Below are 24,609 nucleotides of genomic sequence, written 5' to 3' on the forward strand. Positions count from 1 at the left end.
ACAGTCCGTTTTCGCTGCATATGTAGAGTTTTCATGTCATTCGCTCCTTAGTAGTTTAGTTTATTTTTTATTAAACATTCAGATAAATTTTTGTGTATCTACTGGGCGGCAATAAAGCTATTGTTGTATATGATGTACCGCTGATAATCGATCATTGTGTCTGGTTTATTTTTACATTGGGCCAATTGGAAAATTGATAAATCAGAAGAATTTGATCGTTATAAGCGATATATCATTATATCTGGTATTATTATAAGTAGATAGCACTGTAGTGCACTTCATTTTGAAATGAATAAGTTGCAACAAGCGTTGAAACTAATTTTATTGTTGTTGTTTTTTTTCATCTTTGCTGTGCTTTTTATTATTTACAAAAAGTTCATGGTAATCTTGCTTGTGTGCAGGCATCTGAAGAGGATTTGACAGCTGAGTACATTGAAGAGCGAAATGCACTTAGCAAGAAACTTCACGAGGTGTTGGTGCCCAAAACTAAAAATGGTACAAGCTCTTGTGCATTTTTACCTCTTCCAGTTCAATCCAAGCCCAATTTTTTTCGATGTCATTGTCCGTAAAAAACGAGCTGCATATCACAGTGCTCAGTGCTTCATTAAAGGGACAGAAGACTGGAATTTAGGTTTCGATTTTTTTGCGCCGCAGAGGAAAGTTTGATGTCTAAAATGTTGGATTCCATAACGATTTTGTTAAGGTTAAAAACGCTGTATAAAATATTTACCGGGAATTTTTCAGTCAAAGCGTGCGCCCGTTTTTATGTAGTCTGATGCTGGAAACCATGAGCAGCGACCGCGATGACGACTGGTGGTCGACAAAAAAAACGTACTGAAAAAAAATATAACTTTCATTCGCCAGACAGTAATCAGACATTTTTTGTGTAGAGTAACGTTCTTTTCAGTTTCACACTCAATGCTGTTATGGCACAATAACTCACGCCCTCATCGACAAAAGTTTTAGTGCGCACTGTCATTGCTTCATTCATGAAATTGCAAACACTGCGGCGCCATCTAGTGGCAAAATCTGAAAGCATACCTCTCGCAGTGCGAAAGCAGAGGTGGTTTTTATTAAGGACGCACTGGAGAGAGCGAAAAATATAATAAATTATTTCAAGCACTCCTAGAAGAAAAACGAACATTGTGCAGTTACGAAAATCAGAGATATTTTGCTGACATGTAGTCACGTGGGGGGCTACACTGAAAGTACTAGGGTTTCTCTGCTAGATAGCGCCTCGGTTGTTTTTATGCGATTTTCAATGGCAAATTAAAATTGTAAAGCCTCTTTTCTTTGATATTCTAGTGCTCAATCTGTACTATATGAGGCAAGATCTTTTCATTTCCACCATAATCTCATGACATATTTTGGCCAGTGTTCTGTCCCTTTAAGAGTGCCTGAAGCATGTTGTTAAGTTGGACACTTTCTTTGATATGACTTTCAGCAGCAACTAAAAGAGGTTTAGACACATCATAGAGAGAGGAGAAATTCAGGAGAACGTTAACAGTTTGGAGGCTTTGCAACTGGGCTCTAGTTTTCTCCTTTGCAGCAGGAATCAATTCTTTTATTATTATTTCTTTATTTATGCATACTGGGAATGACAGCAGAAACATTAAATATGTAGGAAGTGCTGTAATCTCGTGAATTATGTTTCAGCTTATATGCAAAACTATCTAAATCAACAATGTTAGCCAATAGGAAATTCGAGTCTTCTACATTTCTTGGGGAAAAAAACCTGCTTGTAGTTGTTAGTCTTAGCAAATATTGGAGTTAAAGGGGTCATGACACCAATTCTGGAATATAAACTGTTTATTGCATCTTGTTCCTGATGTGGCAAGTAACTAAACCTCAGTTTTAGCTGCACCGGACCTGCAGATATTTTTAAAACTTATTTTCATTTCTTCGTCAACAGCTTAGTGATCTGGCAACCGGCGCAGCCGGTGACGACATAGGCCGACGCCGCTTCGTCTGCTGCATATTCTGTGCACGAACAGCGGCAACCGCAGTTACACGAAGCTGTGATAATGCTGGTCAAACAGCCGCTCTCTGAGGTTACTGCAAACTGAGCTTTTCAACGATATCAGTTAGCTCTTTTAACCTAGGGAATAGCAGCATCTGTGGGCAGGATTCAGGTGCACATCAGCAGCCGAGTACGAAAGGCGCATGAGCTGACCCGCTAGAACAGCGTATACATTGTACACTTAAACACGTCTCAAAAGCTACACGTAAAATGCACAATGTATGTAGTGCTGTTCGACGGCGCTTTTGTACTATATTCGAGTGCCGCCCGACAACGCAGCAGCGTAGTGTATAGGGCGCGGCGCACTACATCGAGGCACCCAATACCCTAGCCGTCCCGTCTTAGCAGCATCATTTACGCTGCTCGTTTTCAGACCTTTTTTTTTTCTGTTGGCTCTAGCTGCTTCATGAAAGTAGATGATAAGCTCATGAGGCTTACAGCACCGGATGCCGCAAGCTTACACAAAGGCTCTGCCCACGAGCACGAAGGATGGCGGTGCTCTAGCTGTCTGCTTCTCCCTAATCGTTGCTAGGCCTAAATTACTTCGCATCGAAGCCACAGCGAAAGCCACTTTGTAATAGATCAGTGAGGTGTTTTAGTAAATGGGCCACTCGATTATGAAACTTTTCTGCCCTGAAGCTCACTGTATCATAGTAAAGGAAATAATTATTTTTGGCAACGCCTTAACAGCGGAACTAGCGTATAAGAACACTGGCATCACACCAGCTGTGAGCAGACTCCCACCGTATGGGTTAGCATTTCACAAGAAACATTTATTTTTGAAATTCCTTTTCGAGGGCCATTATTTCGAGAAAAACAAATTTAGCATGCTTTTTTGACATTGGCGCAAGGAATTCATCGTATCGCTAGTGCGGACGGTTTGCTTGGAAGGCCCGGCTGGCGTGGCGGTGTTTACGGCGATGGGGGCAGTGCTGCCATCGGACGACAGCGGCGGTAGCAGCGGTCGCGCCAAAGGTGACTGTCTGGGCAAGAACTAAATTGCGCTTCTCTACAGCCTGTGTTCTGTTCTCAGAAACGGGCTGAGTGCACTTATTGGAAGTCATGCCAGTCTTTTAGCAAGGCAAACGTGAACACAGTACAATGGATCGGCAGCTTATCGACGCCGACACAGCAGCAGACGATGCGATGGCTGGTGTCGCTCTGCGACGTCGCCAAACATTTCAGCATGCCAATCGCTGTCGGTGGAAGGAGCTTCACAGTGTCAACTTCAGCCTCTTATTTCGAAATAGGGGATGCATCTAGGGCGGTCAAATTTCGGAAATAGAATAATAAGGTCCTGTAGTGTCTGCCAAACTAAAGAACTGTAATATATTGGATGACCGTGGCATGACCCCTTTAATGAATTTTGCTTGGTGTGTTGGATTCTTTTAGTGCTAGTCAGTTTGTCACAAATTGGTGCAGTAAAGTCTCACTACAAGAGACATGGTTATAAGAGACACTCAGTTGTAAGAAACAGTTAAAAATGGTTTGGTTGGTTTTGCTATGTCTGCCAGGTTAATAACATTGCATACAAGAGACATGGTTACAAGAGGCACTCTGTTACCAAGCACAACTTTTGCATCCTCTTGTCTGGGGAGTTGAGATGTTCCCGTTGTTTCAGCCACTCAGGAATGTGATGCCAGTGGCTAAAACAATGAGCACATTTTGACTTCCAATTAAAGAGGGGGCACCCCTTCTTGGTTCCTGACATACTGCAACAAAAAAGGACACTGATACAAAACAAAATTTAGATAAAGGGATCTAAACTGCTGCACACGAGTTGATAATAATTTTTTATTACAAGAGACCTTGGTTACAACAGACAATTTTTTCGAGTTCCTTGAGTTTTTCTTGTAACAAGGTTTTACTGTGTATAGTTGGAGCAAGTTACCCAGAAATGTACACGGTGGTGCACTCGTAAGTACGAACACACTCACTGTGGCTGCGCATTAAAGCAAAGTGGCGCAGGCGCACAGGTGCCTGGAGGCGGTGCTCCATGTCATCTACTACAGTGCCTAAGTGCACCGTGCTTGCACTGTTGCAGCAGTTTTAGATCCATTCGATTCACCTGCACTACGTGAACTGGTTGATGTGGTGCTGCACTTCGCCATTCGTTTCAGCGATGCAACATGGCGCCCTCTGCACGACGCCATTCGTTTCAAAAAGTGCAGACGTCGTGTAGGTCGAGTTCACAAAAAGTTCAGCAAAACTGTGCACCACCCCAGAGGTCAGTGTTGAAATGGTGCAGCTGCAGCCGCCTTGAAAGCAGACGGCAGCTTGTGCAACGATGGCTTGCACGTTATATAACTCGTCAACGAGAACGGCAGTGCCAGTGTTTGCCAAAGAAACGGCGCATATTTCAAACCATGCCTGTAACAAGTAAGTACGTGCATGCGTCGCATACTGACTTCAATCGTGATCAGTAAGGGCGTATGCGCTTCGTGCCAGCTGATTCATGGTGCACATGCATCGAGCTCGAGGGTGGTTCGTGTCACACTTCATTGTGATGTGCTACTTGACAATTTGTCCTCTTATTCAGTATGTTGGCACCAGTTGATGTATGTGGCAATACTCACAGCTACCCTACCACATGAATGCTGTCGGCTTTGTGCACCTCATTCACGAATGAATGAATCCTATGGACTCTGTATACATGTAGCTCAGATCAACGGCGGTAATCATCCCTAGCATATGAAGACTTGCAAATAGCAGATCGCAATAAGTATGAGTTGTGCAAGTGCATATATATATGTACATTAATTGTGACAGCTTGCGATCGAAACGCACATTGGTCATGGGTGACCAGCATGCATCTCACCGTATTCGTGTGTTTATTTCTTGCGAGTACGCGCAGCCGTTACCTTGGTGAGTTCGATCATGTTCTTGTTGACAAGTAGAATAACTAATGGGGTTTGTTTGCCGTTTATAACAATGCACAAGCCAAAAACATTGTGGCCGGTTAATGGCAAAACTTCATTGTCAGTATTTGAAAATTCATCAAGTTAACTGGGACGTTGGCGTCGGTTGACGCGAGTTGCACACAGCCGACCGCAGCTTGTTGGCAACACCAATCATAGCAGACGACCCAGCCTGCACTTTACCATTCGTTTAGGAAGCTGCCGATGCCGATGCTGCACCTGAACCGCCTGAACTGCTGGAACTGGTGCTGCACGCTTGTGCACTGCCGCAGAACTTTACGGAACTGGTGCAGAAAGTGCAGCTGAATCGAACGGACCTTTTATCACTGAGACAGCATAATGAAGAAGCAAGGAAGAAAAAATTGGCATCGGTTCTTTTAAAATTTGTTTGTCAGACGACAAACATAAAGAATGTGATTGGATCGAAATTTTACAAATCATCCAAGAATCACTCCTTAGGACAGACCAGCCGCTTAGCTCAGAACACAGGTGAGCTTATCAGCCTCACCTGTGTATAGCAGATTGCCATGCCCAAGCTAGCATGGTCTGCCAGTTGATAAACTTCCACAGGATTGAACAACACGCTGCAGTGAGCAAAGTGCGATAATGCCATCTCGGCGCGTTTGGCCACTTCCAGCGCATAAATGGATGCTCTTTTCAATAAAGAAACCACGATGCTCTTCTGCGCTGTAGCAGACAGCACGAAGCACCGCCTGCAGGCCCCTTGTGCACCTGCACCACTTTGTTTCATTGTGCTGCCACGCCAGATGCGCTGACGCTCCACGGAGCACAGCCATGCTGAGCAGTGTTTGTATTTAGAGTATACCACCATGTACTTATGCAGCAGTGCTAAGCCTCAGATCTTTCGGCGCATTTGCAAAGATTAAATAACTTTTTTACCATTAAAGCAGTTTGGGGAGCTTTCATTTTATACTTCCTATACACTGCATAACTCTTTGAATGTGCTCTAATTAAATTATGTCTAAGTCACTGTGGCATAATGCTGCCACGTTATGCAAACATTACGCGCCGCAAGCTTCATTCTGTAAAGCTCATATTTTATTTTTCCTTTGATGACCCACAGCTTTCTTAAAGACGATGTTGTGGTGTCAAGAATATATGTAGACTGAATAAGTTTTTCAGTGAGCTTAATGTCTAGATAGATACCTGTACTTATGCAATACGGCTGTTTGCTAGTCTATAGTTTGAAGGCACCAGGCATTTTATGTAATTTGTGTGATTCGCATGAGCACTGTTTTCGCCTTATTTAATGCCATCCTCCAGCGTGCACACCAGTAGCAAATGCTTTGACGTTTTGTGCACAATTATATAATCATTTTCTGATTATGTCTCTTTAAAGATAATACAATCATTAATTAACAGTAAAGGCTCGTTAAATTGAACTCTGTGGGATCGTGAAAAAAGTTTGAATTTTCTAATGGTTCGAAAAAACTGGCAAGAACCACTTGTGTATGGTAAATTTGTTTCATGAAAGACCGGGCATCGTTCGCCTGCTTTTCAGGTGAGAACTTCGCAACTGTGACTACTATTTCATTTTTATCCGTGCTTAATTGCATGCGCTGTGTTGGGAGTATCAAAGCAGATCTGCTCAAAAATAGAAGGGCCTTCCTGGCATCTATCGCGGTGGTCACGTGGTAGCGGTAGCACTCCCTTACAAGCAGCCTGCGTCTCGTATTGGGTGCGGGGACATACCGTGGCACCACCTCTTGTTAGTGCCGCGTGACACACTAAGGGGGATAATGCGCGTTGAACTGCTGCTATGTGATGCTTTTCTAGGCAGTTTGGTAGCGCGTTAATGCTGAATTTATTTATTTCGCATATACAGTCGAACCCGGATAATTCGAATTTCGGTTACATCGAACTCACGGAATATTTCCTTGAAAATCCCATGTAAAAGTATAGAAAAGCTGCGTCGTATATCGAACTCCAATTTCACTAGTCGTTCAAAATATCGAGCTCCGCACCACGCACTGGAAGATGCGCCCCAAAGACAATTGCATCACCCTTGGCTGTTTGCCGCGTGGCGTTTTCATGCTACGCGTGGAAGGAACGAGAGAGAACAGTTCGGTGAGGGCTGGTTGAGAGCAGCGCCGCGCCCTTTCCACAAAAGCGCACGCAGCTGCAGTGATCATTTGTCGCATGCCAGCACGTGACATTTGCAAACGGGATGGAAGGAACAAGAGGAAACCGGTTTGGCAACGGCCGGAATGAAGCAGACGCAGCCAATGCAGCCGTGGTGTTCGGGAGAGCGGAAACACCACGATAGAGCGAAACGCGAGGGTGTGCCCATTCTTCTGCCGAGCTTTCTCTCTCACCTTCATCTCTCTTTCCTGGTCTTCGTTTGCAGCAGCACACACTACGCATTCACCGACAAGCCAGCTCAGCCCGTGGCCCATGCCAGACAGAATGTCGGACGCTTTCTCCAGTGTGTGTTGTGAGCCCTCTGTGTGTGGCGGGTGACGTGCGATGTGCGTTTTATGCTGTCATGCTGAACGTGCAGCCTAGTATAAGCTATGGCGGCTGTGGACGTTAAGAATCGGGAGATTTGTTGTTTCTTTCATTTTTTAAATTTTTTGCGAGAGTCGTTCATCTTTGTCGTCAACGTGCGGCGTAGCATAAGCTATGGTGGCTGCGGAGGTTAAGAAACGGCAGATTTTTTTTTTTTTTTTTTGTGAGTCTACGTTAAGAAGTGGCAGATTTTTTTTTCCTTTTTCCTTTTTTTTTTTTTTTTTTTTTCAGAGTCGCCCATTCTTTTCATCATTCTGAACGTGTGGCGTAGCGTGAGCTATGTTTTTTTTTTTTATTTTGCTAGTCGGCCATCCTTGTCGGGGTTCTGAACGTATGGCGTAGCGTAAGCTATGACGGCTGCGGACGTTAAGAAGCGGCAGGTTTCTTTTCTTTTTTTGCAAGAGTCCATCCTCACATCTATTAATCAACACAGTCAGCTACGATCATGACACCGGCTTTTAGGATTGTTTGCTTCAAATGGCATTTGTAGCTGTTACGCTTTGAAATGATTTTGTGGCAGTGGACTCCACCCACCTCATGCGCAGCGTGATAAATCGAACCAGGCTTGTGCAATCAACCCATCACGGGGCACAGTGCCAAGTTTGCTCCCCGCCACCGCAGGAGCTAAAATGAAAAGTATAGTCAAAAAATTAATGCGCCGTGTCACTGCGCAGCATTTTGGCGCAAATGAGCTGTGGATGCGACGGCCAAAGCGGGATGATGCGCCACCGACTAACTTATTTTTTTTTTTTATTCTCGGAGGCAAAAGTGGAGGGTGGGTTCATTGTGATTGGGCTGATTATGTGACAAATACGGTACTATTTTTCACGATCGCAAGCGGCATCTCAAGCCGATTTCTGTGTATTGAATTATGGATATATCGAACAATTTCGTGATCCCCTTCCAGTTCGATATATCCGGATTCAACTGTATACAGTCTAGGCCTGATGAAGGCTATTTGAGGTATTATCTCAAATCTATTCGACAATAATCATTTCACATAGTCTGTGAGCTGTTGAGGTGTAGGTGGAGAGTTTGAACTACTACTACAACGCTGCACACCAGCAGCGTTGTTTTCGCTGTTGTTAAAGTGAACATGTGACGGATCCAGTCAAAAATAAGCGGTAATAAATCACAGTAATCATTTTGAGCAAATTACGCGCTACATCGCTGCCTTGCTAGAGGAACGGAGCTCTTCAGTGGGACATATGCGGGCCACTTCGCACAGTGCCAGCAGAAGTGGCGCCATTTAGCTGATCTTTGAATAGTAAAGTTTTACAGTGAGGATGACACAAAGAAATCTTTAAAGCAGTTGTGTAGGGGTGTGACCCTTCTTGCACACTTGACTGCGATCATTGCCACTCAAGCTTTGGGTGGTCATTTGTTTTTCCGCATAGTTTTGTTGACCCTTACGTGAGCAGATGGTGGTTATTTGTGCGTGGTTATTTGTTTTCTCAGTGATTTGAAATTACTACTGAAGTTGTCTATGATGAGTCACAACGTGTATCGCTGCACGTGGCAGCAGAAACGTTCAGTTTCGGGCACCAATGCCTTCAGTGAAAATAAATTTGACACCTCCTCACTTTCAGATGAACATTCCTTGCACTGAGTAGGTACTGCTCAGCAAAGAAGGCAGTATATTTCTGTCCCGCCAGCAATCAGACTCCGTTAGCTTTACAAGTGATAAGCACAAGAACATAAACCTTAATTACTGCCAGTCCTTGACTGGTACTCACGGAACTCCCCAACTCCATATAGATGAAATCTTGCTTGATGAAACACATTTTGCCCACACAAGAATGACCACTCACTTCTTTGCACATTGACAACTGGTTTAGCCAAGCTTGCTTCAGCTAGTTTTTTGGATAGGAATGAGAGCGTGCGCCGGGTTCTGTCGCATATACAGAGCAGTAACAGACCATGTCACTAGCTCAGATAAGCTAAAGCAACAACAGCGACAGCACAAGAGGAAAGTATGTGTTGCTGGCACACGTCAAAAAGCATAACTGAAAAGAAAACCGTGACTTTAAAGTTGTAAAATGCACAAATTCAATCCAGCGCCTGCTTCAGCAGCAGTAAGCGGAGTCACGTGATCCCACATGATCCCACTTCTCCCCTAGGTCAACACTAGTGCTGCCCGCTCCAGTGGTGGAGATCGCGACCAATAGAGGAGGCTTCACTGCGAAATGTGCTGAGTGGTACTTGACAAATGCACATTTGTGGAGCAGTGGAAGAACCATATGGATATAAGCTTGGAAAGCGCACAGTGCTGCAAATAAACGTCTGATAGCCGCCGTCGCCGTGAGCTTGCACAAACAGCGCGAAGCTCAAAAGCGAAAATAAAGCTACATTGATCTATTTCTAGCAGATGAGGCCATCTGCTTTTCATCATGTGCGTCACAGGTGTGTGGTCATCTTTGTAGCTTACAGTTCATTTTCAGGAAGGCTATTTTGACTATTGCTTGCCACACCAATCATACCTGGGTGCGCCTCATTGATGTGAGGCCCTTAGCATCCATCAAATGACACAGCTTTACATGGACGTTGGCTACTAATACGCTGAAACCAAGGTTTATACATATTTTCAAATTAATGATAATTGAGTGTTTCGGAGGTGACGAAACTATAGCAGAAGCATTTCTTTGGCCGTCTACCTGGTGGAAAACTACCTAGGCATGGCAGCGTGTAGTTCGAATTCTCCATGGTAGAACTAAGTTTCATTTCATAAAGCGGCCTTTTTTATACATAGATTTCTATGGGGCTTGAACGGACCAAGTAGTGCAGTTCTTTTCCGAAAATGCCAGTTATTGGGATGCAAATTAACAAGCTTTTGCTGTGCATACTCTTGATCAGTTAAATAAACCAAATCATTCACATAGATTAAAAACAGCAGAGAGCCTAACACAGTGCCTCAGGGAACACCTGAACTTACTGGAAACACAAACAGTTTTTAATTTCAGTGTTGTTTTGTTGTTAGCTGCACCTGCTGCTGCAGTTCGTTCCAAATTAATTTCAGCAGGCACGGGCTATACAAAGATATGGGTTGCAGAGTGGCAGTCTGTTAAATTAAGCAGTAATGGTTATTGCAGGTTCCTAGTTGAATTGAAGAAATTGTTGGTAGTATATATTGTTGTTGCGAGTACATATAAACATGAAATGCATTGCGACAATGGCTTTATAGGACAGCTCACAGATGGTGGTGTAGGGACTCTGGTATAGCTTCATTGCTTCACAAAAGCACATACATAGAAAGCCTCTGAAAGCCTTTATGGAAAATGGTAATCAAGAAAAGATGATTCTAAGATAATTTGAGAGGCAGCAGTCTGTGATGTTTTTAGCAAGATTGGGGTGTCTCAGAATGCAAAATTATACAAATTTAACCAGGATGCTGATGCACAGGCAGTTCAGTAAATTCGTTGAAAAAATTGTGCATGTTTTTCAAGAATGTAGCTGCATCCGTCCCTCTTGAGGCATGTAGAACACTCCTGTCACCTCCTTGCGTGTGCTTCCCCTTTCGATGGTTTTTATTTCAGCCCCGTACGCGACCGGGACGTTCGCCCACTACAGCGGTAGCATTTGAGTTTTGTGTCTTGCCGTGTCCTCGGGCATAATAAAGCCTGTTCGAGTACATAACTTGGTGCTTGTCCCCTTTGGCCCAAATCCGCCGCTGTAGCGATTTCTCGTACTGCGGGTTGGGAGTCGTAGCTCTGTCTGTTAGGGCTGGCACGCTGGGGCTAGTAGGCGACTGCAGCGTCTAGCCCCCTTTGGCGCATCATTCCAAGAGTAACCCCCATAAAGGGTATCATCCAGTTTCCCTCTGCAATGTAGATTACAAAATTTTCTCTGAGGTTCTTCGTTGCCATTTGCAGCTGGTAATCACAAACTTAATAGGAATGCATCAGGTCTGTGGCATTAGAGGCCGCAGTATACAATCCAATATCGATATTACGTTCGGTATTAAAGGCAGTATCAGATGAAACTGACCTGGTAGCTCTAATTCAGATTGACCCTGCTAAAGCATTTGATAAAGTCCATCACGATTTCTTGTTAGCAATCTTGCAGCACGCAAGTATGATTGATATTTTGCTCAAGGCTGTGTGATAAGGAGTCCTATTCAAGGCTAATTGTTAATGAAGAGCTAACCAAGCCAATTTTGCTGAAATTGTCTGTTTGTCAAGGGTGCCCATTGTTGCCTTTGCTGTTTGCCCTATATCCTAAACCCCTTTGTCTCAGCATTATCAATAGTGCTGCTACTCAAGGTTTCTCCCTGGCTATATGGGAAATTGAGGTTTTGGCCTATGCGGATGACATCGCCCTTTTTTGTTCTGACAAAAAGAATGTACTTGAGGCTTTGCATTTAACTGAACAGTTTTGCGTGGTATCTGGTGCAGCTCTTAATTTAGACAGATTTAAAGGATTCTGGTTGGGTCAATGGGGTACGAGGCTGCGTCTTTTTGGAGGCATAAGTTGGGATTAAGGTGTCCTACACTACCTAGGGGTTCCTCTGCATCAGGTTTGCGACGGTTGGGCATATTGGGATTCAAAAATCGTAGCTATTAGGTGACAAACTCGGGCCTGGATCGGTCGGAACTTTCTGTGTTTTCTCAGGCGCAAATCTGCAGAACGTTCTTGTTTGTAAAGCTTGCCTATGCCCTGCAAATTTTACATTTTGCTAGTAAGAAGATGTTAAGGTGCAGGCAATACACAGAATATTTGGAACTTTCGCATGGTGCTCTTAGTGGGAATCTATGCATCGTGATAACCTGCTTCTTCCAATAGAGTTTGGGATATTAGGTCTTGCTCATGCACCAGCTAGTTTCGCGTTTTGTTTTTTTTTTTAATTGGAAAATCATTTCTTTTTAGTATCAGGGCTTATTAGACGTCTTAGTTCTCACTTGCCTTATCTATTCGCACCGACTGGACAGGCGCATGATGGGACTCCGGAGATTCCTTAAGGAAGTAGCGGACTGGTTCAATTTCCCCACTGCGTACTTTTGCAATAAATTATATGCATAGCCTATCCAGAAGGCAGATGACCGATGTTCTTATCGAGTCTTCATTCCGCATACCTTCATATCGGCAACCTTATCAGGAGTTTCTTGACATTAACATTTTAAAGTGTGTTAAGCGCATGTGCATTCAGTCTGGTGCAGAAGCACTCTTTTTTTTTAAAGTGTACGCATCAACGCTCCTTGTTAAGGCATGGCTTCACACCAAGCAGATGTTTGTGCCATTGCTGGTGAATTGTCACCTGTGTAACACGCTAGAAACGGTTGACCGCTTCTTTATTCAGTGCCGTGAAGCTGTGTTTTTCTGGGACATACTGCAGGGGATGCTTAAGAAGGACATCGAAATCCCGTTCCGAAGAACTGGGATGTGCCTTATGATTTGTTTACGTTGTTGCGTCTATTTAGTTTATGAAAAAGTTCAATGATGGACCGTTATGCTGAAACATCACGATCATCGAAGTCTTTACACCGAGAGCAGTGTGCTTTGTTGCGGGGGGTCTATACACTGCCCTGGAAAGAGCCGCCTAGTTGTCTACCGCATCTCTATGCTTGTGTGTGCCTCCCTGAATTTTGACATGTGTTATGGAAGCACTGGGTTTTATCAGGCTTGCATTATGCAGCCTAGTGATTTGATGTATGTGCTGTTTGTTAATGTTCGTCGGAGGTTTTTACATGCAATAAATAAAAAACAGCTATGGTAATGGCCAAGTGGTGTAAGGCATCAGGAAATGAAGCTGCTTAATTTGTGCTTGCACTGTTTCAAATCCAGTTTAGGGCTAGTATTTTGTTGTAAAGTTTTTCTTCTAGATATCATTTGGACACAGTTTTGCAATCCTTCAGATAAGTTCACTTTCATATTTTACCCTCATCATAAGGCAAACATCATCTGGAAACCATGACAAACTTAAAGTTTGTCAATGGTTTCCAGATTATGTTTGCCTTATTATGTCAAGAATAGAAGCTAGCATTTCATGACTAATAGGCTGAGTTTGGTTTGGTTTACTGGGTTTAATGTCCCAAAACAACTCCAGCTTTAGGAGCGTCATAGTGGGGAGCCGCATTTCGACCACCTTGGGGTTCTTTAACATGCACAGACATAGCACAATACATGGGCACCTTAGGTTTCGCCTACACTAAGACATCCCTGAGATATGAAAAAATGAAAAATGTATTGTTATAAAAATGTAAGAAAGTTAGATGTGAACTGTAGCGAATTTTCATTTCAAATGAGCTTCATTGAAATTATAGGCAAAAAAATTGCTGAAACTAATGTGTTATTTCTGCTCAAAATAATTTTAAACAAATTATCGATTTTGTGAATAATTTGCATGGTAGCTTAAAAGGGGGTAGAGAGGAAGAGAACACAGAAATAGGCAAAAAGTGAAGAAGAGAGGGAGTGCAGTGAGCTGCACCTGTGTTGTGATTGTTTGCAGTGACAGTGAAATTTTCCACCGACATTTTTTATTACATTTTTCCGCTAATTAAGAGTAGCAAGGGCTAGTTCAACCACTACAGTTGTCAAGCACTATGTAAGAGCTTGCACCACCTACCAAACTGGCTGAACTGCTGAAGGCCATTGATCTGCCAAGAGTCCCTTTCCTGTAGGTCCACATGGACTTATTGGGCTCATTTCTGACGTCATCATAGGTTAGCAACATATTGTGCTCATCACCGACTACCTTACCAGGTATTGCGAGACAAAGGCTCTCAGCCATTGTACCACTGCTGAAATTGCTAACTTCTTCATCCTAAGCATAGGGCTTCAATCACAGTAGTGCTGCAGTTTTAACTGACAGAGCAGTAGCAATTACATCAGCACTTGCTCAGGAAGTTGCGCAGTTCAGTGGTGCAAGTCATCACACAAATTGATTCGCTTAGTGGCTTAGTATGACCATCACCGATATGATTTCTATACTTGTCGGTGCTAAGAAATGGGACCAGATGCTATCGAATGTAGCATTTACTTCTTATACTGCACTCCAAAAAACAACAGACCTTAAGCCATTTTATTTGGTGCACATTTGCGAAGCCGTGCCACTTCTTGATGCACTATTGCTTCCACTTGTTGCTCAGCCCCTTTTCAGGCTTAGGCTGCATGGCTTGGCAACAAACCTGTTTTCAGCAAGAAAACGATTGTCTGCACTGTACCTTTGCTTGACGAATGTCTGGAAGTAGCATTCATCAAATTGTTTTGTTTTTTTTATTTATGTGATAAGGCCTATACATCTTATTTGTAAGCTTCATTTTCTTTTTATGCTCCTTAATGTTTATCTTTTCTTGCTGCTCAGTGTTTTTTCTTTCTGTTTATTTTTGTTGTTTCTTCTCTGTTTTTAAACAATGAGTTGCACAGTGTCTGAGCCGAAAAAGAGCGCATAATGTGTGGGATGTCACTTTCAGGCAAACCAATCACGGGTGCCGAGTTGAATGGTCTTTTGCGTGTGCTCGTGGATGCTGCCAATGACGGATCTCTTGCTGATGTAAGTCCTCCAGGTTTAGTCATCCAGTCTTACTGTGTACTTTTGATCGAGCCATTATTGATGCGTATAGGGTCCCTAAGAACTGAAAACTGAGCGAGTTGGTGCATCCTCGAAGAACCCGTGTAGACGGACACGCAGGAAGAAAGACAAGCGCTGGCTAACAACTCAAGGTTTATTGAAAACACACATGTATTAATACACTCCCAAACACAACCAAGATGCACGTGCCTCCCAAAACAGTTCTAATCTTGAGAATCAAAATATTCAATCTCGTAGCCATGAAGGAGCACTCAAGCTTTGCTTACACACGTGTCATCATTCTCGTGGATGTGATAGGTCTCGCATATCTCTCTTGTTAATTTGACCCTATGCCTGCAAATAAGGTTTTTTGCTTCGAAAAGAGGAGTGCCCAATTTTTTATTAGGAGAATCAAATATTATTCAAGGGGCAGTCTCCGTAATGTAAAGCAAGGTTAGACAACGGGGGGACCTTTTCACAATGTATTAGGCTGGCGTAGACGGGTGTTTACACAATTTCCATTCTGCCCGATGTATCTGTTACCACAAGAAAATGATACATCGGCATGTAGCGCAGCCTGTCAGCACACGGCACGAACTGAACCTGGTGATTTATCTTGCAGGCTCTATTACCGGTTGCTTTTTGTTTTTTAGCCCTTGCTCGCCTATCAGCTATGATGCTATTAAGCGGGGATCTAGGCACTGGTAGCGGGCACTGGTAGCAGGCACTGGTAGCGAGCAGGACCGGAGCGGGGGGGGCCTAGCTTGCAGTCAGCTGGTCCGCAAAATCACTTCCTCTTCCTCTTTCTCGGCGATATGCCCACCTAATCTGAACTTCTTCTTTACAGTGCATACTTCTCCAAGTTTTTTCGGAGCTGAGAACAACACTTGATTACCATATCTGGCACCTAACTTCTTTAATCCATGAGACAACTGATGAACATATGGGATAACTGCATGCCTCTTTGTACTGGATGGCTCTGATGAATGGAAATTCTTGAAATACTTAACCTTCTTCAAGATCTTATTGCATGCAAGCATGATAACATCTTTCAGAAAAGCTACCGATTTCAGTCTCAGAATCTGCTGACAAAAACTGTTTTCCATTCTATGCACGCATGGTTTTGAAAGTGCTGACCCTAAACATGCAATGGCTATTCCATGGCCTAAGCAGTAACTAAGCAAAGGCTTCTCTGAGTGCTGTTGGAAAGACCAGCAGATGTGATCATGGGTCAGAACCATCATCACACAAGACATAAGATTGGTAAAGAGCAGATGTTCACGGTCTAGGCAGGAGCTGGTGACGAAATGAAAAAAAGACAATCGTTGACATGTTTAAATAGCACACCGAGTGAAAACGTTGATGGCGCCGCTGATCAGTTTGCATCGGAGGCAGCGGCGGCGCAGCGAAAGCACACTGCATAGCAGCTTACCGACATCTCGACTCACACTTCTCAGCCTGATTACCTTAATCAGAGATGAATAAAATTTTAAATCCATGTGCACTGCATTAATTTTTTTTTTTTTTTGTCTGTCGGGAAAATATATCATTTTTAATTTCGGTCTCGTTACGGGTAAGTGCCCCCTCATCTTTTCCGGCAATTCTGACGAGTGAGAGGGGGGGGCGCTTGCTCGGAGTATTACTGTAATTCAAATGCTTTACGGGGATTGAGGAGCTAGCACTGTGCATTCACAGCTGCTGTAACTCCATGGGCAGCAACCAGGGCGTATGATGGTCATGCAGTAATTAGCAGTGCGAGAAGAGGCTAGGATGTTGCAAGAATACCAGGTGAAACCGCATTTTAAAGCCAGGATGTTTTTTTGTTGTTGTTATTGCCCAAATAAAAATTTTAATATGTTTGTAGGACATCTAAAAAGATTTTTGAATATTTGGGCTTGATGTCCACATTCTATTTTGCAGTGCCGGTCACTTTTATAGGAAATTATATTTTACGGTACTTCGTGAAAAATTTCAGAAGTATAAAAAGGTACAAACTGGACCTCAATTTCGTGGCTGGAAACAGGGCTTCACATGATGCAGCAATTATGCCACACACGTTATTTGCAAATCATGAGGGCAAGCAGTGACTTTGTTAACAAAGTATCAGAGAGTACTGAATATAAGCTGGTCAATTATATTCGGAAAGTGGGGAGCAGGGCCAATGTGCGGGAAGCATTTGTGATGTCACAAGCACAATGCTATCAATAGAAAATTGCCCGATCTATGGCCACAGAAGTCTCAAATGCAGTGTTATGATAAAGAATCTTCTGAACTAAGATAGTAAAAGTGCCTAATTTTAAATTTAATGTGTACAGAAAAGCTAAAGAGCTTCATAACTTTTTGGAAATCTTTAGGACAGAGAGGAAGGATAACAAAAGTGAAAGTTTTGTTAAAATACATAACATTGAAAAGCTCCATGCATTGCCCGTGCAAGGGAAGCTAAAGAGGTTTTTTGACATTTGGAGGAGATACAGCTATTCAAATGCACTAAGTCTGTAGGTAAAGCATGTCATCTGATCTTGCGCTAGCATTTAAGATGATGACGTAATCACAGATTAAGAGTAAGTCTTCTTCTAAATGCACCGGAGTAGTGCAGAGAAACTCGTAATTATGTCATTGTTGCCGAATTTTTAGATTTCCCCTAGCTTCGCCCACATGCTGTCATGTGTCGTCCAATACTGCCAAACTACTCTTCGTGAGCTATACATTCAGTGGCGTTTGCTTTTTCCCTAAGCAACCTTTTCTTCGCTCGAAATGTAGCACCGCTTTATATGATGTCATTGTTGCAGCCACAGTTCAGTGCAGTGTACAGCGGTGAAGTTTGATTGTCTATGTAATTTAACTGATTACATCGGCAATTTAAATGCTAGGACAAAAAGGCTGCATTCGTTGTCTGCAAGTTTCATACATTTGTCCCCTTAAGCTTGCTGAAATCTAAAACCTTTTTAGCTGCCCATTAACACTCTTATGAATAATAATGAAAAGTATTATTACTAAATCAGCATCTGGCAAAGCCAGTCATTGACTGGCCTTCCTCTATATGAGATTTGAGGGTGAACCTGGTGCTTGTTAATGCAGGAATACTTATTTCATTGTTGAATAGTGTTGCAGCACTGAGTAGTTTGAACATACTGTCGAGTCGTCAGTCATGAACAATAATAGTGCCCTGGGTTAACCTTGAAACCTTGCAGAGTGGCAACACTACAATATTTAAATAAATTAATTCCGTTCTTTTTTGAAGATTCCAACTTGGGTTCAGTGCAGCTGGGCAAATAGCAAAATTTTAAGTGTGAAGTGAATTTGAATATTAAAAGCTGAGTGCAAAACAAATGGAATATTTAAAAAATATATATTTTTCTCATACTGCCTATCTAAATCTCAGCTTAAATCTGCTAATCGTGGCAAAAAAAAAAAAAAAATTCTAGGGGGCAATTTGGATCACTAAACTGCGGTGAGGCTAAAGCCTCTATCACGCGGTGGTCCGAAACCCTCCACTACGGCACCTCTTTCTCTCTGTTTTCCCTCCCACCTTCGCGATTAAGCGACAGCGTAAGCTACGAGCCAACATATGGCGCGGCCATGTGGTCGAGTGCGTGCCAATCTCCTGAGCTCGACCACATGGCGGCGCCGGTAAGTGATTAACATTACGGCAATATAAGACCCCACAACCGAGCCGTATGAACGCGCTTGTGTGGCCTAGAGATAATGTGAGTGCAAGGGTTTTGGCAGGCTGATTGTGATATCACCCTCCCATATGAAAGAAGAGGTTTTTGCGAAACGTAATGTCAGGAAGCCCTACGTTCAGTTAGTGCTCGGCCATGTCAGCTGCCATCTATCGCCTCTCACGACTTCTTCTTCTTCTCCTTCCTCTCCTTCCTCTTCCAGCCTTTGGATGTAATAGATGGGCGGTCACCGCGAGTATGAGCACCTAAAGTCTTTCACCTTTAAAAAAGTAAATTTATTAGAGGAATATGAATAACAGATTCTTGAGTACAAAGCAGATACTACAAAAAAAAAAAAAGAAAATTGATTGCAAACAGAACACAGCAATGAAAAGAGAGGGATATTAATTTACTTGTCGTAAGCATATATTTTGTACCTGTAGGACCTGCCAGTCATTGAAAAAGAAAGAAGGAATTGTGCAATAATACCTTGCTTACAATTATCAGATAACGATTGCTGTCAGTGAAAAAGAAAAAACCCTGATATCACAGTCTCACTTATTGCTCACATAGAAACAACAGTTTACTGAATGCTGTCGTGAAATATAATAATTAAGGTGAATACAAAGTCCATCACTTGTGGATACCACCTTACTGTAGGAGTGACGTCTGCGGTCGATTAACGGTGAGGCAAGGTACTGCTAACCTGCAATAAACACGACTCAAGAGGTGGACCGAAGAGTAGCAACCTGAGCAGCAACGTTAGGAGAGCCATCACTTCCACACTCCCTTGCTAACCTGGAGACAAAGCGTCAGTTGTAGAATGTCACCCGAAATGGAGTATTTACTAGGGCTAAGTCAACTTAGCCCTCACTTATCAATTTGTCCCAGACTGCAAGCCCGATGATGGGCCTCGACCATGCAAACGCTGCTGAGAGCTGCCAAAACAAAGCTGCGCTGTCAGATGTCTCAGAATGTGCACTTCACTGTGCGCAGTGCAGTTGCACGGGCTTACTCTAAGAGTGCCTTTGCCTCGTTAAGCTGTCCTTCACAAGCCGGGCTGCTTCTGTGTGTGTGTGCTGATCTAAAATGAGCTGATCGGTGCACTTCATTTTCCGATCCGCGAGCGCGCATCGGCGGCTCCCAGTGGCTTTCACCACATTACCGTGGGGGTCTGTATCTCATGCTGGCAGTCACTTCTCTGAGAAGAGAGCAAGTTGAGATGTTTGGAAATGTTGCTGTGTTTAGCTGCCAGTTTAGATCAACTAGAAATTTTTAATTTCCAACTGTTCGAAATTTTTTTAACTCACTTTAATTATTTCATTATTCAAGCTATTCACAAATAGTTTGAATAGCGCAAGTGCAGTGCAAGTAATCTAGTAGCAAATATTGTTAAAAGTTATTGGAAATTTCAAATAATTGCACACCCCTAGTTCAAAGATATTTAATTTTTTTGCATTACATATCATGATTCTTGCAGTTGCTGGCCAATTTTTGAAAACCTGCACTGAACAGACATAAGCATGACATCTGATTTGCCTGACAGAGCACCTTTAGTTTGCTGATCCTGTACCTTGTGCCCTGTCGCGGTGGCTCAGTGGTTAGTGCACTCCACTACTGATCCTGACGACATAGGTTCAATCTCGGTCGCAGCAGGCACGTTTCAGTGGAAGTGAAACACAAGGAGTCCATGTACTATGCAGTGTCACTGCATGTTAAAGAACCCCAGGTGGTCAAAATTTCCAGAGCCCTCCACTACTGCCTTCCCCATGACCGATGTTTCTTTGGAACATTAAACCCTATAAACCGAACTAAACCTGCACATTGTAGACATGAAAACTGAAATTGTGTCTTATCAAAAGTGTGTTTTTACAGATGTATATGACAGGGAACACAGCTCTTATAGATTCTTCATGAAGCCTCTTATTTAATATGCAGGTTCCAAGCAGGTGGAGTGCCTTTGTTGACCGCCTCATGAACTCTGCAGCTGAAGACTGTGCTCAGATTTACATCAGTGAAATGAATGCTCTACAAGAAAAACATAATAATGGCCCTATAAAGGATGATATTTTTGTGGTATGTGTAAATCGGGGACCTTTGAATGCTTCATATTATGATTGTACATTCTGACTTCATTGTGTTGGGTTAGATGTCCCATATACATTAAGAAGTATACAGTCTGCTATTTAAAACTGTGCTTTTGCACTGTCAATTGAACTACCATTGCTGTGCCTTTCCATCTTGTGGTGTATGCATGATTTTAGTCTGCCACACTCTGAACAAACAGAGGCTTTGATGACATGGTCGATCCTAAACTGAAAAACAAACTGTCACCTTAAATAGAAATTTCAGGGGCATGAAATCTTGTCTGTGCTGCCATTTTTACGCTAACAAACAGCACTGGATATTTTTTATGTTCCTGTGCTGTTTGTTCAAGTCATGTGTTCTTCTCTGTTGCTATTAATTATGCCCAATATTGAGTTACATTGCAAGATTAAAGGATCGGTAAAGGGAATGAGAGTGCAGAATGGGGTTGTGTGTTACAACACTAGTACACTAGCTGAGCTTGTTTATTCTCTGTGTGTGCTTATGGCAGGTGAATGCCCTTGTTGGCATTTTATGTCACTTCTCAAGTTGCCTTTTTTCAAGCCTAAATCCTTGCCCACACACTGTATGTATACCCAGCGTAGGGGCTGAGAAACATGCATATGCTCGGTGGAACAATTTAAAAGGTTTTTTTTTTTTTTTTTTCCCCAACATGATGTCTCTTTTCCATGCTAGTCGGCATCTACAAACCTTGACATTACAAATTCAGGTGAAGTGTGCAATGGTATAATAAACCTCACACTAACTGAAGTGCATGTTTTACTAAAACCCTAGTTTTAATAAAATGGCAGTCAACCTATCTAGGGTACTTTAAGAAATGATGAAAAAGGGCATTTAAACTGTGTGAATGCGGACTTGTCACAAGAGGAGGATATTTAGCTGTGTTAAGTTTCTTCCAGAAAAAAATTATTGTCTATAACATTTTGTGTACTGATCATAAAGCATAATTTATCCAATCCAGGCAATGTAACCCGACTGCATGCAGAGTACTGCACTTTGAGCAGAACATAATGCCACTTTTGGCTCTGGCCCAAGTTTCTTTGCCAGTATAAACAGAAATTCTTGCCAAATCCACTTTGTGCCCTCATAACTGTCACATAAGGAAAGATGTGTAAGAATACACCAATATTTTTTTACTCATCTCCGACAGTAGATTATCCCTTCTATGACATTATTTTATTTTGTTAATGACTTCTGATACTGAGCTTATTTTCATATTACAGGAAAGTATTTTTTAAGTGGCTGCAACTTTATTATTTCCTTTAACATATTTTCATATTTTCATTGTTGCCAAATTTTATAATACCTGTTCTGCTTTTAATAAATAAGGCAGTGTGACATGGGCAAACATTCCATGAGCTTTTTTTCTGTCACAGTAGATTTATTTTACAGGACGTGTGATGACAGTGTCAGCAAAATGGAAAATGTTAGGTTTTTTGGAAAGGTTCACTTTTGGAACTTTGGTATTTCTCATGCAGAGGATAGAAGTAATATGGCAGTGAAGGTTAGTTTTTTTCTGTAATGCAATGCTCTGTGTCTGTTTTCAATTTTATGCATTTGCAGCTAAAAACCTTTATATATATATATATATATATATATATATATATATATATATATATAGACTGCAGCATGCGATGTAGCTTTATCTTGCCATTTATTCCCACCATTCCCACTTGTCCCCATTGTGGCTGTCCAGTATACAAGCCTCTGCCTTCATCTCCAAACTTAACTCCAAGTTGATTGAAATGAATATGAAACTGATGAAAAAGTTAAGTTTTTCTAGTTGGGAGCTTCTACTTTAATGTGAAGGGGCATTGCAGAGCGTTTGTCGTCTTTGGGGTTTAGACATCGTATATTATTGTATGTGACATGCCCACAAATGTTATTTTGCTGTAATCAATCATTTTTTTCAAGCATTTTTAGATGCATCTAGCCTTAAGCAGTTTCTTGCATTTGGAGCCATGTCACCTAATGAGAAAAACATTACATGGTTACCTACTCCCAGAGAATAACCTTGCTCATACGTCATGACTGGTGGAAATTAAATTTTTGCTGCCTAATTCAAAACAGCAAAAATTACGGCATCTCCTTTTGCATGGAAGAGCCCTGTAATGATTTAAGCCAAAAAGGCCACTTGTAAGGTTTGGTTACAGATCAAAAGATATATAACCCTGGTGCTATACAGCTTTAAATAGACTGCAATCTAGCAGCTGTTAGAGAGCAGTATCTTTTTACTAAAAGAAATGACCTGAAATGAACAAGCTTTTTTTCTTTAAAAAAAAAAAGACATTGCCAGCTCTGCTTTTTTTTATTGTTATTATTTATATGTATTAAATATCAGAAGTCTATTTTTTTCCAAACAAGTAAAGGGCTTTTTTTTTTTTTTCGTGCATGTTTTAAATTCATTTGAGCTTGCTTTTTTTTCTTTATCTTTTCCTGTGTGGTGGCTAACAGCATCATGACATTTTCACTTTTAGGCTCGGCATACAGAAGCAGAAAAGATGTCATTCACCCTCCTCAAACAGTTACTGCATGGGTAAAACTTTTATTTCTATATTGTTTCTTCATTTAACTTTTATTGTTATGTTTGTTCTGAAAACTAATGGAGTATTTCTCTGTTGTTGAAGGGACACTGAGCATAATTGAAGTTGGTCTAAATTGATTAACTTTCAAGACAAAGAGGCTGGTTTCACTGAAAACTAACTTATAAGCTAGAAAAGAGTGGTAATAAATACAAGGCAACTATTACACTGGTGTTACCTAGTGAGATTTTTTGGTTGTTGTTGTTGTTGAATAGAACAGACAACAGAGGGTTATGCACAAGTACATTGCAACAACTTTCGCAGTGCTACTGGTAGAGCACTTTTATTATGCAAGAAAGGTGAATACAAGTACTAAACACATAATTAAAGCAGCCCCAAGACATACATGTTGTCACCTATATTACTAGTTTGGATCTGAGTGGTGGAAAAAAAAATGTTGCTACTTTGCTCTGAATTCTTGGCTTTCAAGGAATATTATTCTGCCAAACAAATATTAATGGTCTCAAAAGGTCTTGCTCACCGAGCTATTGTTAATAACCCTTCGATTTAGGTGTGAGGCATGACTACTGCTTCATCCTTAAAGCGTTTGAAGCTGATGTTATGCTCTTGTATGGAGAGATGACAAATTAAATCTTTCTCTTTAGGCTGCCTGATGCCTTAGACACTGCCAACAACCAGTTAACAAAAACTTTGGACAATGAATTTGCTCTACGAAGAGAGATGAATTTCAAGAAGGTTAAACTTTTTTGTCTAAGTCTACAAGAAAAGTATCTTGTAAGTAAACCTTAAACCTTCATGTAGTTTTCTTTGTACCTCTGTTTTCATGCTTCAGTTTTGCTGGTCTAATGTAAGCTTCTAATGTAGTATAATTTTTCCTTCCAATTTACTTATTTCTATCAGGCTTGCTAACGATAGCAAAAGCTATGGTGTGTTTCCTGGGGGTCACAGCATTAGTTAATTCCCTAAAATATAAGTGTCTCATTAATTTTTCTAGCTGTTCACAACCGCTTTGTCCATGCGTACCGATACGTTCATAATAGTAGTTGCAGTAAAGGAACATGCAGCATTACTACTTTTTTTTTGCATTTTGAGAAAAGCATTGGGAGAAACTTGCTTTCTCTACTTCGGTAAGCTCCTTTGACACTCTGCGCACGTCTTAGTAAGATACCCTGGCAATCCAAGAAATGGCGCGAACTTTGTGGGACTGCCTACTGAAGTTTTGTTTACTGCTAGTGATTCACAGTCATGGTAGCAGACTGCAACCATAAATTTGAATAGAGCAACCATTATGAAAGGGCCTTTTCCAGTTGCAGTTCTCTTTACATTC

The 24,609-nt window shown here is 41.9% G+C and overlaps 1 protein-coding gene across 5 annotated transcripts in view; it reads left to right on the forward strand.

The window, feature by feature from the left end:
• Positions 1 to 24,609, forward strand: part of LOC146204761 (uncharacterized) — a 92,003-nt gene that overhangs the window by 30,973 nt on the left and 36,421 nt on the right. For all 5 annotated transcript variants that reach the window (XM_084589467.1, XM_084589466.1, XM_084589465.1 and 2 more), the window contains 5 exons: positions 402 to 495; positions 14,874 to 14,953; positions 20,572 to 20,709; positions 23,217 to 23,275; positions 23,927 to 24,056. In XM_084589467.1, the coding sequence (XP_084445593.1) occupies positions 402 to 495; positions 14,874 to 14,953; positions 20,572 to 20,709; positions 23,217 to 23,275; positions 23,927 to 24,056 (501 nt within the window). The remainder of the gene's footprint in view (positions 1 to 401; positions 496 to 14,873; positions 14,954 to 20,571; positions 20,710 to 23,216; positions 23,276 to 23,926; positions 24,057 to 24,609) is intronic.

This window comes from Amblyomma maculatum, chromosome 1, assembly GCF_055883805.1.
Source record: "Amblyomma maculatum isolate TAMU_Amacu chromosome 1, ASM5588380v1, whole genome shotgun sequence".
NCBI lineage: Eukaryota > Metazoa > Arthropoda > Arachnida > Ixodida > Ixodidae > Amblyomma > Amblyomma maculatum.